Genomic DNA, 17845 nt, shown 5'->3' on the forward strand with positions numbered 1-17845 from the left:
GGTAGTTGTGGCTGTAGCTGGGTATCAGTTGACAGATGGAAGGTCTGCTGAGATTTATTGTGTGTGTGACATTAGGCTACAATAAATGGTGTGCTGAGTTGGCTGTTTGCTTGTATGATTTATGTATGTACCCATGGGGTGGGAGGCTCCAAATTACACGCGACAGCAACCCGGTACGTGGAACAATGGCGTCTATTATTATGAACGCAGAAGACAGAATGTCAACAAACAAGATACTCCGTGGCCCAGAACTGCGAAAGCGGCATTGTAAATATACCATGAATGGAAAACGACAGAAAATTTTGACTAAACTGGGTAGATGCTGCGTTGAAGCGATGTGTGATTTTCACACGGCGGTATAGGGTAGTCCAAATCGCGGCGCGACCGCTTCTCACACAATCTCCTAGCTATGATTCAATAGCGAGTTGGTAGTAACGGGACTGGTAAATTGGGCAAGGGTGTAAGCCTGGGGAATGAAAAGAGAAGATTGGAGATTGGAATAACAAGATCAGCACCATGAAGTTATCCTTACAGCCACAGGCATCATTCATAAAATAGTGTACGCTTTATCCACCTCCACTATGAACAAATGAGGACTTGTGCAGAGCCCCTGCATTTGTACTTAATTATGCAAGCCAAGTACAAAGGTCTGGGGGCAACAGCCCCTCTAACCCGCATCAGCTGCTGCACCAAAGAAAGCCCTCTTGTCTGCTGTCAGCAAAAAGGTTAGGTAGACCAGGCCTGTCCTGAAGCGTCTGGCCCCTCTTTCCTGGCGGGAGCAGCCCATTTGCAACCAAAATTTTGGTGCGAAGCTTCGCCCTCGTGTGTCTCCATTTTACCTGCAGTACCAAGTCATTGTTTTTTCACCAAGCTCGAGCTTGCTGCTTCCTTTCCCACTGCTACACCAAAACACCCATAAGAAGATCCCATCCAGCAAGTTGCCCATCATGTCCGAAGAGAAGGAGATCGGTACGTCACTGCATTAATACAAGTCTTTGCCTTCCCTGGTCCAAACCAGGCCGCCCAACCGCTGAAAATGCTGGCCTGCGCTGCCCCTCCCTCGTCCCTCCTTGTGTGCTGGTGGTGGCCTGAGATTACCCCGCCATAGTGTATCGCCGCCGATGGGAGCTTGTCCAACCGCTGCCCAAGACAGCACCAAAAGCGCGCACACGACCTGCTTCAATTACACCCTGCGTCCCATACACAAGCTGACTCGGACTCCAGATTACACCCTCAACAACCCCGATACTCTGACCAAGTACAAGACGGCCGGTCAGATCTCCGAAAAGGTCCTCGCCGAGGTCGCTAAGCTCTGCGTCCCTGGCGCAAAGATTGTTGAGGTCTGCCAGAAGGGTGACAAGCTCATCGAGGAGGAGGTTGCCAAGGTCTACCGAGGAAAGAAGATCACCAAGGGTACGAACGTGACTGACGGCTGCGCAAGCACGCCTGCTCTGCTCCATCGCTGACAATATTTGAATATAGGTTTCTCCAACCCCACCACCATCTCTCCCACTTCCTATGTCACCCCCTACACTCCTCTTACCTCGGACGAGACTGAGGCTGCCACCGAGATTAAGGCCGATGAGCCCATCAAGATCCAGCTCGGTGCTCAGATCGATGGCTTCGGCACCATTGTCTGCGACACCGTAATCGCCGGCAAGGGTGGTGAGACCATCACCGGCCGTCCCGCCGACCTGCTTCTTGCCAACTACTACGCCAACGAGCTTCTTCTCCGCCTGATGGTCCCTCCCGGCCTCCTGGCCCAGGGTACTGACGAGGAAAAGGCTAAGGCTGCCGCCAAGAAGGCCCCTACCCAGAGCCAGATCACGTCCCTACTGGAGAAGGTCTGCGAAGCTTACGAGTGCCACCTCGTCGAGAGCACTACCTCTTGGCTCTTTGACCGCAACGAGATTGAGGGCACCAAGAAGATTGTCCTGGCCCCCACAGAAGGTGCCAAGGGCGATGGCGTACCCGAGGTTGGTGAGGTTTGGGGTGTCGAGATGGGCGTCAGTCTGGGCTCGGGCAAGTGCAAGACTCTGGATGGACGTGCCACGCTCCACCGCCGCACCACCAACACGTACGGTCTGAAGCGCCCTACTTCGCGCAAGATCCTCTCTGAGGTGCAGAAGAAGTTTGGCACCTTCCCGTTCAGCTTGAGACAGCTCGAAGACGAGCGCGACGCCAAGTCTGGTGTCGTCGAGTGCGTTCGCGGCAACGTGTTCCGCCAGTACGAGATTGTCGGTGACAAGGATGGCTCCCCCGTCGCCAGACTGTTGACCACGGTCGGTAAGTAGTTATCGCACAAGTAGCATGTGATGCGGAGGGAGAGAAGCGCAGAGCTAACACGACTATGCAGCCATCACCAAGAACGGCCTTACCAAGCTTGGTGGCCCTCCTGCGCTGGACCTCAGCAAGGTGCAGTCTGACAAGAAGATCACGGACACAGAGATTCTCAAGATTCTTGAGCAGCCGCTGGCACGCAACACGGGCAAGAAGAAGAGCAAGTCTAAGAAGAAGAAGACTGCTAAGAAGGCCGAGTCGGATGATGAGGACTCTGACAGCGAGTAAGGCTGAGGGCAGTGTCAAATACTTGCATAATCTCATCCAACTGTTGATTTAAATCTTGAATGTGAGTGTATATGTGTGCTGGGTGGCGGAATAGTTTTCCAGAGCAGACGTTTGCGTTATTTTGTCAGCAGTCGCTGCGTGCGGAGCGGTCCAGAAGTGGACGTCATTGCTGCGCGTGAGGTTACGCATGCAATGGAAGCGATCTGGGAGAGCCGGAAGGCTTCGTCTGCCAGTCTTGAAAAGACTAGACGAGCGCATCTCGGCGTTGTCTTGCGCATACATAGAAAGATGAAAATACATTCAAGTTGGATGGGCTAAGCAACAGAAGACGAGCAGAGAACTGTTACCTGGCATCTGGCATCGTGCATCTGATCGGTAAGGGGGTGGTGGTGAGGTGTGTTTGTTCGTGGTGTGCCCATTACCCCTGAGGACTGTGACGTGTAATTAGAGTCGGTCAAGTGCCGCGTGTTGAGTGAGACGGGCGTGAGTGGCAAATGTGCTGCGCGATATTCCGGGCACTCGATGCCAGCAATGCAGGCACTCAGTCATTCCTCGTGTCTGGTCCGTCGAGACAGATCCGGATGGCAGGCAACAGAGCAGAGCGATGGCGGGTCTGAAGCAGCACCGAAGCCTATATAGGCAGACGATAATTTCGCCTCTGCCTGGCGAGTTTGCGATAGAGTTGCAGAGTGGTGGTTTGTCGGGAGGTCGCGGTAGGGGACAAGACTAGGTCAACTGAGCCCATGTGGTGGTCGCGTAGGACGGAGAGGATCATGCGTATGCAAGAGGATGGAGTTTATGGAAAAGCAGCGGGAAAGCAAAGGCACGAAGCGGCAAGGGCATTAATATCAAGCACGGCAATGGCAAGGTGATGGGATGGGGAGAGACAGACAGAACTTGTCGACGGGCCCCCCTTGCGCCAGGAGAAGGTGGATGTTTGCATTATCGTGGCTTTGCACTGCAGATATTGGGACATTCAATATGTTGCGTGTAGGACGGAGAGTGATGAGTTGTGCATTGATCAAGAGGATGGAGGATATTTATTTGTCTGACGAGGGGGGGACAAATATAATCATTCACGCCTATTGTCCATGGATGAATAGGAGCAGAGTACATGCCGGGTCTGCCATGCCAAGTGAGGCGATGCGGGCCTGGGGGCTGGGAATACCTGGGCAGAAGGTTACCACAGCAGCCTATGTATGTACATACTGTAGGTAGCGACCCGGTAGTGGATGCAGCAGCCCACTGTTCAGGCGGAACCAGCGCTGTAAATTGAAAAATTGGGCACTGCTGGAGGAGCCTTGGGTCACGATTTTGGGCTGGGGTTCTGGAGTTGTAGGCGTCTGTCAGGTGGTCTGGTGGGCGTCGCTTGGGGGCTGTCCAGCGGCGCCGCCAGCGTAAGGCCGGGCAGATTTAGGTCAGGCAGGTACCTCGTCTCATTAAATTGTAGGTCTCGCAACACGAATGGAGCCAGTGCATCCGGCAAGCAAGCAAGCCAGCCAGCGAGCCAGCCCATCCGACCACTCTCCTTGCCTGGCCCGGTCGCGCGTTGCCACCCCTTCCGACTCAGCCAAATCCTCTCTGCCTTCTTTCTTCCCGCCCATTCAAAAGGGTTCCCTTGCAAAACGCAAAACCGCGTCAAAACATCTCGCAAAGCGCGACCTGACCCCGTGCACTCATGCCGTAAACTCACACACTGGTACGTCACGTTGTATTTTTTTTTGAATCCTTTGACTAACCTTTTTGTCCAGCTCATCATCTTCTCTCACCTGGTATAAGGTGAAAGACGAGTGTGTGTGTTCGCGCTTTCGCTCCCACAGACACCACGGCGCAAACAGGAGCAGGTCGCGACCCGCGCGCGTCCGTTGTTGAGAGCACGGAAGTCGCCTGAGTGAAATTTTGGAGACGGGTGAGTCGGGCAGACGTGAGCACGAAAAAAAAAATGTCGTCGAGCACGAGAACCACGCGCTCGCGCTTCTCCAGCCCGGCGCATCAGGGAGGAGCCGTCCGCTCGTCGCTCGAGGCGGCCTCGCGGCCAGCGCCTGCCTTTGATGGCTCGCGGTCCTTCATGCAGCGGTGGCTGGAGCCGTCGGTGCAGTCCAAGGCCAGCTACGAGGAGGCCGGGCTGATGCGCGTCGGCGTGCTGGAGGGCATGGCGCCACTCGGAGTCCCGCCGAAGCCCAAGAGGCCAGAGAACGGCAACGGCGGCGGCAGCAGCCACGGCGTGCGCAGGGTGATTCTCAGGACGGGAGGCCTGAACAGGGACAAGAGCGGCGCAGGCAGCGGCGCGGAGAGCCTGGCGGCGGCTGCGCTGTCCTCTTCCTCGTCGGTGTCGGGCAACGTGGTGGTGGGCAGAAAACGCGCGGCTTCGCCGGAAGTGCGCCCGACGGCCGCGTCGTCGCGCCGGTCGCTGCCTGCCAAGGGACTGGCCAAGAAAAACGTTGAAGACGACGAAGAGTATAATCCCGGTGGAAGCCGGCGCAAGAAGTCCGCGAGACGGTCGCAGGCAGCGGCCGTGGCTCTGCCCAAGACTCAGGAGACGCAGGGCGCCGCCGACGGGGACCAGGCGGCCCCAGCGCTCTCACCAGGTAAGCAAGAACCCATGAAACCCGCCCCCCTCCAACCGTGAGAGGCATGTCTCACGAGCGGGAGCGAATGGAAAAAATTCCTCGGCATTCACGGCACTCGTTTCTTTTGCCCTCGGGACCAAATTTATTAACGCGGCAGATGAAAGCAGGCCTAAAACACTATCCTACGGCATGGGCTCTCAGGACTCTGTATGATGAAAAGTCCCAAGATCCCGAGTTTGACTCGATGGTGACGGACGTTCTGCAGCAAACCGCAGACGATGACACGCTTGATGAGTTTTCCAAGCACATTGGGGGCAAGAAGGGGCGCGTGAACCGGACAGACGGCGGTGACGGCGAGGACAGCGGCGACTGCTACTACTTTGCGCCGCCCTCGACAGCGACCGCCAGTCGCCAGCTTCAGGCGCAAAAAGTGGTGAGGAAGCCGACGGATGCGCAGTACGGCGAGCTGGTTGGGGACAGTGAGGATGAGGAGGAGCTGGAGGAGCCCGAGGAGTTGCAGTCCCCGGCGGCCTCGGGATGGGGCCCCGGCGGCGAAGGGAAAGGCGAGATGGCTACGACTATGACGGGGGATGGCGAGAGAAGGGCTGCGAAAAAGGCCAAGACATGGCACTCGTCCTCGTCTGCGCAGCCAAGGGTCAACGGCACCACGGAGGAAAACGATGGGGCGGCCACCACGGCAACGGAGGGAGGCTCAGGGGATCCCACGCCACCGCGCAAACGCCGACGGCGCAACTCGGGATCGAGCGAGTCGTCGCTATCGTCGGCGATGACGCTGCCGTCACCTGAGATGCGCAGCAAAGTTGCGGCAGCCAGTATTGGTGTGACTGGTGAAGGCGTGGGTGGTGGTGGAAGTGGAAGTGGAAGTGGCAGTAATGGTAGGGGGGGGGCCACTCCTGGAACGGAAACTGGAACCACGACTGGAGCCAGCAAAAGCACCAGCAACGGCACCAACCAGAACAGCACCACCACCACCACCACCACCACCAGCACAACCAAGCCCCCCCAAACAAGCCAAAAGCGCAGCAAAACCAACCAAGCTCAAACCAAGCTCATCATCACCACCACCACATCCTCATCCTCATCCACCAACCGTCACGCCCAAAGCTCATCACGACCAATCATCGCCCCCCCGGCAAGGACTCCTGCCGACTTTACCCTCCGACCTCCCCCCCAGTCCAACCCCATCATCATTACTTCATCACAGCCAAGTTCGCCTCCCACATCACCTACCGCACACGGCTACTCATCCAGGACGCGCAAGGCTGGCATGCCCGGTCGGCTGGCCGCCCTGTCGGATCCGCCGTCTCACCCGCCGCAGCCCAAGGCGAGGGCCACCAGGTCGAGGGCAGCAGCGGCACCCGCACAGTCTGATGCAGCGGCCATGCAGCACAACGCCGACGCCGTCCAGCGCGAGGGGGCGGACGATGAGGATCGCGCCGCCAACGACGCCGTCTGGGAAAGGCTTCGCGAGGCGCGAAACGTCACAAACAGCTACAAGGTCGTCGAGAGCGCCGTCCGCGGCCCCCAGCAGCCGCCGACGCGCGCCACCACGCCCGTCGGCAGGACCAGGAAGTCTTCTCGTCGCTCCCTCGCCGCCAGCAGCAGCAACCTGCCGCCGCCCACCACCCGCACCACGCGATCCGCGTCTAAGCGTCCAAGCGACCAGCTTGATGAGACGGTGTCGCCGATTCCATTTTCCTTGACGGCCGGCGACGACAGCTCCACGGTGGGAGGCGGATCGCGTGCCGTCACGCCAACCGGCCAGCGACAGTCCAAGCGACCCAAGGGACTGCGCGTCAAGTCCTCGTAAGTTTTGCCCAAGATTCATTGCTATTGCTCAGCACAACACTACACGGTCATTTGAATGGGAGCGCCGCGTTGGATTCGCATCACTTCATTTCGTTGACTGGACGCGAAATATTTACCCCTGGCCCCCGCATGCCCAGTGGCGATGCGCCCATTTATTTCACCATCAAACTCTTTACTCTCTCATCGAATCTATGGCTAACGGTTTCCCAAACAGGCCTGTGAAAAAGAGCGGCGGGCCCGCGGGAGGACTTCCGAGATTGGCGAGTGAAGGCCAGTCTTCATTCCGAGCTGGCACGCCCAAGGACCCGGTACGTATTATGCACAACGTGTCTTCTCCCCCCCCCCGGTTGCAGACGGCAAGCAGAAAATGAAAAAAAGATGAAGAAAGGAGCGGGCCAATCCTTCCGTTCAAGATGATGTGCGGGACTGCCCATATATCGCGCACTGATTAAGAGGCGGATTGTGCAGACAAGGATGGCAAGGATGGATGGATGGCTCGCGTTGCTTGCTAGTGGCTTGATTGCTTCTACGCGTCACTCTGGCTGCTGCTGCTGCTGTGGTCGCGGCAGGGTCCAGCCCATCTTTGCGCATCCCAAGCAAAACCCGCGGTCGCCGCCTTGAAAATTGCCCAAATCCGAATAAATCCATACTAATATTCTCCCGACCTAGGCGACGGACAATGATGAGTTCTGCTCAGCCTGTGGCAACGCCGGCGACGTCCTCTGCTGCGACGGCTGTCCCAGATCGTTCCACTTTGAGTGCGTCAACCTTGCTCAGGACGAGGACCTGCCCGATGATTGGTACTGCAACGAGTGCATCGTGCGCCGGTTCCCTTCGCGCGTCCCCATTCACAAGGGAGCCTTTGCCTCGGCCCTGAACAACCTGGAGAAGAGCATACCCCGTGCCTTTAGCCTACCCAAGCGCATCCAAAATCGCTTTGAGGGTGTCAAGGCTGGTCCTGATGGCGATTACGAAGAGATTGCCGGCAAACCCGCCAAGTAAGTCTGACTCGCCCTGTCCCGTCCCGTCCTGCGTGCCCAAGCAAGCAAGGGTTTCATCTGGAGCCCTTGCGCTGCAACCCAACCTGCCAGCTGAGTATGCGTGCATCGCCCGACTAACTAACGCCACCTCCCATCAGGAAGCGGACGGGCTACGATGAGATGCCCGATCTATTCAAGCAGCGGGATGACAACCAGCCGGTACTCTGCCACGCCTGCCAAAAAGCATCCGACGACACCAGGGCCATCATTCCCTGCAGCCTGTGCCCGTATTATTGGCACCTCGACTGTCTGGACCCTCCCTTGGCCGTGCCCCCAGTTCTCAAGACGTGGCGGTGTCCAGCTCACATGGACGATGTCCTGGCCGATGCGCCGCGCCTCGCGCCAGCCCACAAGTTCCGCAAGGTCAAGAATGCCCAGCCCATCACACCCATCTTTAGCAGGGGCAATAAAAACAATGGCCACATTGAGATTGACTGGAGCGACGAGCCGGAGCCGCTCAAGGACGCGGGCTGGCCCGATCCTCTATCCTTTGGCCGCACATACAAGGTGTCCTCCAAGGGTATCATTCTTGACTTTATCGAGCAGTACGTGTCCCCGCCCCCCCAAACCCCACTACCGCACACGGCACATCGTAAGCTAACTCAGTACCTGCAGACTTCGGAAACAAGGCGCAGGCTACGGCGCGCGTCAAGATGAGCAGAAATGGGTGCCTTACCCGTCGCCCGCGCCGCAGGAGGGCGGTGACTCCGGCCCACTTCTCGGCTCGGCCATGGGCCGTCGCGTCGACGAGATGCAGGCGTCGCTCAACCTTATTGGTCTCCGGCAGGAGCGGCCGCCCTCGGACGGAGTCGGCCAGCTGACGTCGGCGCTGCTCTCGGCCGCCGACGACAACATGCTCAACCTCATGGCGCGCGGAAGCGCCGACAACATGGCCCTGGCCCTCGGCGGCAGCGGCGGCCGTGGTACTCAGCAGTTGACGGACGGCGACCGTCTCGGCCTTCGCGCCATGCTCGCCCAGATGGACGCGATGAGCAGCCGCATCCGCGAGGTCCTCGGTGGCGACCCCGATGTCAAGCCGCAGCAACAGCACGTGTCTAGCATGCCCACGCCGGATCCTACCGCCGCCACTACGCCGCCGCCGCGCCATCTAGACGATGACGACGTCGTTCCGAGCAGTAGCCCGATTGCGCCCAAGAAGGAGGAGGACTCCGTCGCGAACATGGCCGCACTTTCGGAGCCGACGCCGCCGCTGACGATTGAGAATGCCGACGGCGTCATGGATCTCGACTAGACGGCCTGCTCACCAACGTTTTTCATATCCTCCTTCTCAGGCGTTTTTCTTTGCGAGAGGACAACTCGCTGACTGGTGTGTTTTCTATTCTTCCTCCAAACCTGTTTGTATCACCGAGCGAGACACATGTTCGAATTATTTTTTCCCACTTGTATTCTTTTCCCCTTTCCTCATGGTCCAGCACCGCCCCCATCAAAGGAAGAGACTGTGTTTTATTCCCTGTTGTGTGCGTGTGGCCGCGCAGCATATTGTCTTTTTTTGTACCTTGCAGTGTGCTTCTTACTCTCTCTCCCTGTGCTTTTTATATCCAGGTTACTATGTGCCTCTTTCTTCTTTTTTATTTAATTTTTTCTTGGTCATACGAGGGAGGAAGAAAGAGGGGCGGGGGAACAAAAATTAAGCGGCGTTCTTTTTCTTCATTACTTGTTAGTTAGAAGAAAGCAAAGAATCACAAGATTCACAAATTTCAAACCCTCATGCACATCCCTTCTTTTGCTGATGATCAAAGACGTGACATGTTTCCGTAGAACTGGCCACCCCCTCCCCCCACTCGACAGAGCCGCCTTTGATGCTTCCAGACGTGCAGAGTAGCAAACTCGGGCGCCGGCGTTTTACAGTTGTGTAGATTCTTGGGATCAACTCACATCTTTTCCAAAGTAAATCTATCTTGAACCTCTTGTTTTGCTGCCAACTACATTGTAATGTACAACGACCTGCTCCTCCCACGCGTCCCTCTCTCTCCACCGTTGCTTTCCTCGTCTATGCACCCCCAGCAAAGACACGACAGCCCTTGGTTCTCGTCAAAGTTTCGGCGCACCCATTCGTCATCCCACACACATACACACGAGGTCTTCTTTTTCTTCTTCTTCTTATTTCCGAACGATGAAGCCCTGAAAGCAAGTTGGACAAAAGTGTTTTTGCTTCTGAAAATTTCCCATTTGTTTTTAAACAATACCAATATAAAGAAAAAGGAATAAGAAAAAGCAATCCATACAAAAAACAACAAGTTGAAGAATAACAATGTGAGAAAATAGAGGATGGAACTCGAGTAATTTCCTCGACAGGTCCCCCCAACTTCTACCTAAGGTGTGGTAAAACAAGGGTGAAGCAAGTATGCCACAACACAGGCTGATACCAAGTATCAGCCCGAGAATCAAGAAACAAGAACATCCTTTCTCTGTAGCCTGCACCTTCATCAACATGCTGCCGCGTCTTTCTTTCTTTGCTCTCTTTATCTGCTGAAATTGTGCAATGCAAATGAATGGCCCGCACTCTAGGGGCTTTGCTGAACTTGAAATCGAAAAAAAGATTCGAATGTGCGGGTGGATGGTAGGCGTTCAATCGTGTAGATATAAAAGCGATCAAGGCAGAAAGAGAAAAAGGCAAAAGTGTCAAGTCAGAAAACCAGGGGAGCACCATTGTGACGCTCCAGACCTGCAAACAGCTGACATGGTGCCGAGAGCCTGCCCTGCGCACCATCACGGAGCCGCGCCTGCCTTGACAAGAAAAGCCAGTCATTGCCGAGTGGACAAGAACACAAGAAAACAAAAACACATATATACAAACTCCCAAAACTCCGTCATGGCCGGTGGGGCGCGGCTATGGCATGCGTTGATCATCATGGGCAAAAGACAGGTTGAGGATTGCGAACCCTCCACCAGACGATTTGTATCCGGTAGCTCTCGTCTACTAACGCTGCGCCTTGTTAGTACTGCATTTCCTCCTGATCGCGTTATCAAGACTTACTCTTCCACGTCTACCATTCGGCTGGTCTTGCTGTACATAACCCATACCCTGGGCACCGCCAGGCATGCCTGGATATCCGTAGCCACCCACGGGCATGCCAAACCCGGGAGGGGCATACTGACCCTGGCCGCCCTGCATCTGCATGGGGTTGGGCTGTACCATGTTTTGTTGACGGAACTGGTCAGTCCCAGGCTGACCCATGGCAAACCCGCCATACGGTGCCTGCATTGGCCCATAGTTGTAGGCCGCCTGAGGGCCGCCTCTCGCCATCATGCCCTGTTGGTATTGCATGGGAGGCATGCCCATACCCGGAGCCATAGCCCCGTTGGGGGGGCTGTACATCATGTTCTGGTTGTACTGCTGGAAAGGCATCATGTTGGGGTCTCCGCCATCGGCCCTGTGACCATTGTAGCCATTGTCGAACCCAGGGTTCTGGGCAGCAGCGTTGCCGTTGTAGTATGGTTTTCCAGCGTGCTGCTGCTGCTGCTGCTGCTGCTGTGATTGCTGGTTGCCGCCGCCGTTGGCGTGTCTGGACGTCGGTCGGCGCTGTTCAGCAGGAGCAGAGGTTTCGCGACTGGGAGTGCCGCTAGTGCGGGTTGAGAGGCCAACTTCGTCCATCAGCCGCTTGTAGCCTTGATTTGGCTGAGCGCCAATATTAAGCAGGACATTCTTGACTGCCTCAACCACCCGCGAGCGGATCGTCTCATCGAAAAACGGCGTCGTCAGCACCTTGAAGATCAGGGTAGCTCCACAAGCCTGATCATTGAGGATGGCCTCGAGAACAGGGTTGTTGAAAAACAGAGCATGCAGGATCGTGTCGCGGGCATCTGGTTCAGCCTTTTGGTTGATAACCTTGAGCACGGTCAGGTATGCGACCTTGTGAGTGCATAGGTGGACAAGGTGAGGGACAAGACGTGGTGCCAGCACGGTACGGCGCAGAGGGAAAGTGCACGTGTCGAGGAACCAGGTGAGGAGAAGGGCACCGTTGGCATTGGTGGCCAGCTGCACACTATGCAGAGCAATGGCGGCGGCAAGCATCCTCTGCTGCTCCTTGGTAGAATGATGGCTCTCCAAGCAAGCGCGCATAGCACGAGCACCGTAGCGTCCCTGGGAAATCTCCCACATGCGGCTGAGCATCGTCTCAAAGATGAAGTCGTTGAACGGGGCGCCGTACTTGAGACAGCCCTGGAGAACGTAATTGCCGTACTGGTCGAGGAAGAGCTGCACCGTATACGGGCGAATGTATTCGACAATCATGTTCATCTGATCTGACGTCTTACAGACGTCAATGATCTTTTGGGCTGCCCAGGTGCCATTCTTGTGAACGCCAATTTCCGCCATGTGAGGGGCAATCTCGGTGAGCATGGCATCACGCAGCTCGTCTGAACAGTTATCAAAGAGCTTTTGAACAACAGTGTTGCCGAGATAGTCGGAGGAGAGCTCGGAAATCTCGGGGAGCATCTCGACGGCAATGTTTTCAATCTCGGCCGGGGAGAGGAGCTGGTTGTCAACGCGCTTGCGAATGTCGCGCAGCTTGGGGGCATCGTGCACGCGAGTGTGCGTAGGTTCGCGGATAGGAGGAATCTCATCGGCAAAGGCGGTGAACTGAATGGCCGATTGGATGCTGCGGGAAATTTGAGCGGTGTCGGTATCGGAGGCACCGAATTGGGCGATTATCTCGAGCATGTCGGTCGTCATGTCAGGCAAAGGAGGAACGGTAGGAGTGGCGCTGGAAACGGGAGCGTCACCGATGGTGCCAGTCGGCGCAACCTCACCCTTGGCAAATGGATCGGGGCTGGGCGAGGGGAAGGCGCCGTCGTGCCCGGGGGTGTTGGACGCGGAGGGAGGCTTGGCGAAGTTGATGCGAATTGGGCCTGCGCCGGGGAAGATTTCCTTTCCATTCATACTGGCCTTGGCGGAGATGGCGCTCTCCACGCGCTCGAAATTGACAAATCCGCAGTTCTTGTGGGTGAGGACGCGAGCCGAAAGGATCGGGCCATGGGATTTAAACATCTCGTTGAGGGTAGAGGTAGTCGTCGAGGTAGGCACACCTCCGAGCCAGAGGGCACTAGTAGGCCCGTCAAGGCCCTGCTCCTCAGGGCCAAGCATCCCAGCATTGCGACTGTTCGATCGGCCGAGGTTGAGGCCAGCAACGGCCTGGGGAAGCTCGTCGTAGGCAGTGTCCTCGTGGAGGCGTCGTTCGGCGGCATTGAGGTTGTTAGTGGCGGCAGCACCACCGTTCATGTTGAGCTGTACGGCGCGGCTGTGGGGTGCAATTTCAAGAACACTGGCAGTCTGGGCTCTTGGTCGATTGGCGGTACTTATCGCGAAGGCTTGGACGGCCTTGTTGTGGTCACGGATCATGGCGTTGGTAGCGTCCAGCTGATCTTGGAGAACGGCGACGTAGCGCTGGTCAATGGGGACACCGTCGACGACGTATTCCTCTACACGGTGATCATACTGCTCCTTGTTGTTGACTGAGTAGGAGCGGAATCGACTGTTCTGCCTATTGCTAGAGTCATAGTAGGGTGTAGCAATCTGGGGCTGGGGAGTCTCGGCGAGACCGAGATAGTCGAGGGTTCGCATGTGGGCATCGGACGACTCCCCGCCGTCTCGTGAGAAGTGCGATTGAGAGGGAGAGCTGGGGCCATTGGAGCCGACGCTGGCAATGCTGGCGAGGGTAGAGGCACGTTCGCGGCCACCCATTGCGGGATTCCAGCTGCTGAAGATGGAGGGTCCAAAAGGCGAGGGTGCGGTACCAGGAGCGGCAGAGAAGTTGCCGCGCTGAGGAAGGGAGCCGGCACGAAGGCGAGAGAGTAGGGTAGAGGCACCGGAGGCGTTTTCAGGATGGTCGAGGGTCGGAGAAGGCGACTTGTGGAATGGACTCTGTGAAGGAGTAGCACGAGCAGACTTGGCGGAGAGCAGGCTGGGGACGCCGAGGAGGCCAGGAGCGCCGAGGGTGCCTGGAGTGGTGAGTCTGGAGGGAAGAGTGCCGGCACGACCTCGTCTCGTCTGAGGTATGCTGTCGGCTGTAGGGAGTTGGCCAAAATCGGGAAAACCGTCGGTGGGAGACTCTGGGATATTTTCTCGGAGAGGGGTTGAGTTGCCGCTAGTAGGGGGACCGCCCCAAGGGTAGAGGGGAGGCATACTAGAGATGCCTTCTTGTGCTTGAATTTCGCGAGCCCTGTACCGACAGAAAGTTTAGCAAATGTGTGGTCACGGGGAAAGCTAAGGAGGCAGCGAGACGGCAACGGTGCGGAAAGAAGACGGCGCGGTTAGGGCTTTGATGCTGTGGAAGAAAGAGGGGAGAGATAGCAAGCAAGGAGAATTAGATGGGGGGAAGATGGAAGAGTCGGAGGAGCTATGATGAGTGACAAGTGGCGAGTGACGAGGGCAGAGGAGGACACGACGTACCGCTTGGAAAATAGCCTGCTGGAGCCGGGCAGATCGTGGGACGGGGAGCCGGCGCCGGAGCGCGTGTTGGCGGCCATGATTGCGGTAGAGTTCAAACCAGAGGTGAGGCCAAAGTGGGAGCGGGTTGAGTAGGCGGAGGAGGAGTCGACAGGTGAGTTATTGTTGGAGGATGGCGAGCCGGAGCGACCCTGGGTGGCTCCGGGATGCGACGAGAAGCCCAGGCCCAAGTGGTCGGGTCTGGCGGCTGACATTATTGAATTACTACTTATTCCAATCGATGTTGTTCATTCGACGACCAGTATTGGCGAGGTATCGCCACGAATTGTCGCAGAAGGCGTAGGGAATGGCGGGAGAAGACGCTTGATTGACCGGTTTTATCGGTGGCGCCCAAGTCAAAGAAGGTTCCCACAGGCCAGACGGGAAGCAGCCAAGGGCGTGAGGCGGACTGTCGATGGCGACGGAAATGGTTTGCAGACAAGGACTCGTGTTCTCTTTAGCTTGTCTTGATTGATTGCTAGACAGCCGGGGCGCACCGAGGGGCGTGCGGTTCTGGACGGGGGTGAGGGCCGTTAGGGGGGGAAAGAAGTAGGCGATGAAGAATAAAAAGAAGAATAGAATAAACAAGTATAAAGTTTAAAAAGAGGGATGAATGCAGCAGCAAAGTAAATTACAAGAAAAGTGATGCTGCGAGAAGAAGGACTTTTGACGCCACGATGGCGGGAAGCTGTTGGGGGGAGGGAGGGGGGGTAAGGAGGAAGAGGAGGAGGAAGAGAGGAAGAAAGGAAGAGAAGAGGTTACTGAGTACGGGCGAAGTTGGTGGTGGTGATGGGGAAGAAGGAGGAGAAGTGGCACCTCGTACGAAGGCTGGTTGGTACCTGAGAGTATGCGCGATGGCAGGTAGTTAAGCGAAGTACCTTATTGGAGGAGCTGCCATCATGCCAGGTGGTTAGAGTCTTGAGCCGCCTAGCTCTATAAAAATCGCTACAGGGGGTTACAGGGGAGCACCGAGGACCACTAAAAGAGGCGACCTCGCCCACTAAAAAGGCGACGACTCAGTTGTCTGGCCGAAACTTTCGACTTGACGCTGCGGGCCGGACAAACAAAGCTAACTTCAACACGCCGCCTCGACGACAAGGAACAGGACAATACAACAAAGTAAAAGCAAACGTGTATTGTAGGTGGACTAGGTAGGTAGAGAAATTGGGCAATACCGGCCATGGGAGTGCAAACGTATAGTACCAAGTACTAGGTAGGGCACGAGGCATTTTGACCCGAGGCCGGGTTGATGGCCGCCAGCGCACACACACAGACATGCACACGTACGTGGGCACACACACACAGGTACATACATACATACATACGTACGAGGTAAACCAACCTCCTCTCAAATTCAGGGGACCTGCAGGCACAAGATGGGACGATTCGACCAGTTGCCGACAGAGCTGTCTGTTTTGCCTCGCCTTGCCTTGTCCCACCATCAGCCGAAATAAAAAAAATAACAAGAACTTAAAAAAAAAGTATGCCGTCAGGCAGAAAAGAATCGTGTTTCCATCGTCACAGGGGGTGGATTACTGTTGTGGCGCTGCATAATTCTTGCAGCGTGCGGCTTGTCAGGTACATACATACATACATGCACATACCTCGTACATACATGTACATACGTACATACATATGGGGTCACAAATGCGCGTTGTTCTTTTCCACGCCCTTCTTTTCTTTTTCTTCTTTTTATTTTTATTTTTCTTTTATCCCCTAGGCGGGGCTATTTCCTTTTCGGTTCCCTCATTCCGCCCCCTTTGCTGGTAATGTACAACCCATGTTACTGGCTCGCCCGGGGGGGCACTACCTAAATAATAAAAATACGTAAGAAAAGAAAAAGAAATAAAGTAAACTCACACTACCTAGGTAAAACGAGGTGCCTGAATATCTCAATGCCCATCTCTTGAATAGCGACGCATAAATCAAGAATAGACTAAAGCACATCATGTCCTGTCCCTCCCCTCCCCCATCATCCATCACCGAATCGGCGCGTGCCTCCCCGTCAGCTGGAAGCAAGCCAAGGCCAAAGCCAGTAGCGAGGCCGTTACCCGCCCCCTTTGTGCGGTTGTGCGGGGGTGGACTGTTTGTTACTGCCAGCTTGGTTGACTGGAGGGAGCCTGGATATAAATATCATGTCGGGCACTTGTTTAGCAGAATGCAACCACCACACCCATCTCGACTATAACTACGTCAATGCCCTTCACTGCATGGTCGCGTGAGCCCTCCGCAGACGCGAGGGCTACTTGCACATTGGTATATCTTATGCAGTAGAGAATCCCATCGAGACTATTTAAAACAAGAAAAAAAAATCATGGAAATTGTAAAATCCGAGTCTGCACATCCGTCAGTACCACACCCATACCCATCCATCATCCGTGTGACTCAGTTGTGCGCCCTTGGTGCTTCCCTCGAAGCCAATCTATTCGGATATACCGTCAGCACAAGACATCACACGAGCTGAGCGGCAGGCGAGCCAAGTCCTTGCCTCCCGTATTGCCCTTTCGCTCTCCCCCATCTAAGCACAAGCACCACCCGACTCTTACGCGCGACTCTACATAGGTGGTCTCATCCGTTTACACTGAACCCCCATCTCACAACGCGTCTGCCTATCCAACAACACCTCGACAGCAGGCAGCCCTAACTTTTGACAACCTACCCCTTGTCTAACATGTCCTCTTCACTCACACAACCCATCGTTTGCCGTCCTTTACTACACTCTCCGTAGATGATTTCCCTCTAATCCGATCTACATCATGCATCTCCCCCACGCCATCGAGACTAAAAAAGAAACAAGGACAAAGAAAAGGAAATAAAACCGGCACATAGCCTGTCTGGCCCCTCTTCTATACATACAACGCCTTAGCTATTACATGAAGTACAGTAATATCATGTGTCAAAAAAATCAAGGCACATCAATGCATTCAACACCGGAAAATATTAATCCCATGTCCCTGGATTTCAAGCATTCTTGCCTCTTTTCATCACACCACCTCCACCTTTCGCCTCATCTCAAGCCCAGTCTACGGACGTACTGTATCTGCCATCCGTTCTCCCAACATCGACGACGATCCCAAATTCCTCGTCCAAGACCCTGCATCATGCTCCCTCCTGTAATCTCTTCGGCCATTCTCCGCCCGCGCGTTCCCGTTTCCACGATTTATCAGCCCGCCCCCTCTCTACCTTTTTTTTCGCTTCCCCGTTTCCACCAACACGTTTCAGCACGCGCCGGTCCATGCCGTCCGTCCCCTTCTCTTCTCCATCATAAACCTCATCCCGCCTGTACAGCGCGGCACGTTCTGTGAGCCGTCGGAGCCCAGAGCTAACCTATGTACACACTCATCTAATCTAATCTGTACAAGGCTCCCCATTCGGTAAACCCAGCAGCC

General features: G+C 55.7%; 3 protein-coding genes across 3 annotated transcripts; 2 read left to right on the top strand and 1 right to left on the bottom strand.

Moving 5' to 3' along the window:
- Positions 1 to 947: 947 nt before the first annotated feature.
- ISF_01033 (Peptidase M24, structural domain protein) lies at positions 948 to 2568 on the top strand (the record flags this gene model as incomplete). The annotated part of the gene is made up of 4 exons (XM_018844640.1): positions 948 to 969; positions 1225 to 1413; positions 1483 to 2286; positions 2357 to 2568. The coding sequence occupies 4 exons, from the start codon at positions 948 to 950 to the stop codon at positions 2566 to 2568; spliced, it is 1227 nt and encodes a 408-aa protein (XP_018709090.1).
- A 1942-nt stretch (positions 2569 to 4510) lies between these two features.
- Positions 4511 to 9260, top strand: ISF_01034 (Zinc finger domain-containing protein, PHD-finger; the record flags this gene model as incomplete). The annotated part of the gene is made up of 6 exons (XM_018844641.1): positions 4511 to 5156; positions 5306 to 6965; positions 7183 to 7276; positions 7638 to 7966; positions 8107 to 8553; positions 8624 to 9260. 6 exons carry the CDS (start codon positions 4511 to 4513, stop codon positions 9258 to 9260), a joined length of 3813 nt encoding a protein of 1270 aa, XP_018709091.1.
- Positions 9261 to 10949: 1689 nt separating this feature from the next.
- ISF_01035 (Armadillo-like helical) lies at positions 10950 to 14671 on the bottom strand (the record flags this gene model as incomplete). The annotated part of the gene is made up of 3 exons (XM_018844642.1): positions 10950 to 10955; positions 11007 to 14190; positions 14421 to 14671. The coding sequence occupies 3 exons, from the start codon at positions 14669 to 14671 to the stop codon at positions 10950 to 10952; spliced, it is 3441 nt and encodes a 1146-aa protein (XP_018709092.1).
- Between the last annotated feature and the right edge of the window lie 3174 nt (positions 14672 to 17845).

This window comes from Cordyceps fumosorosea (genome assembly GCF_001636725.1).
Source record: "Cordyceps fumosorosea ARSEF 2679 chromosome Unknown scaffold_1, whole genome shotgun sequence".
Taxonomy (NCBI): domain Eukaryota; kingdom Fungi; phylum Ascomycota; class Sordariomycetes; order Hypocreales; family Cordycipitaceae; genus Cordyceps; species Cordyceps fumosorosea.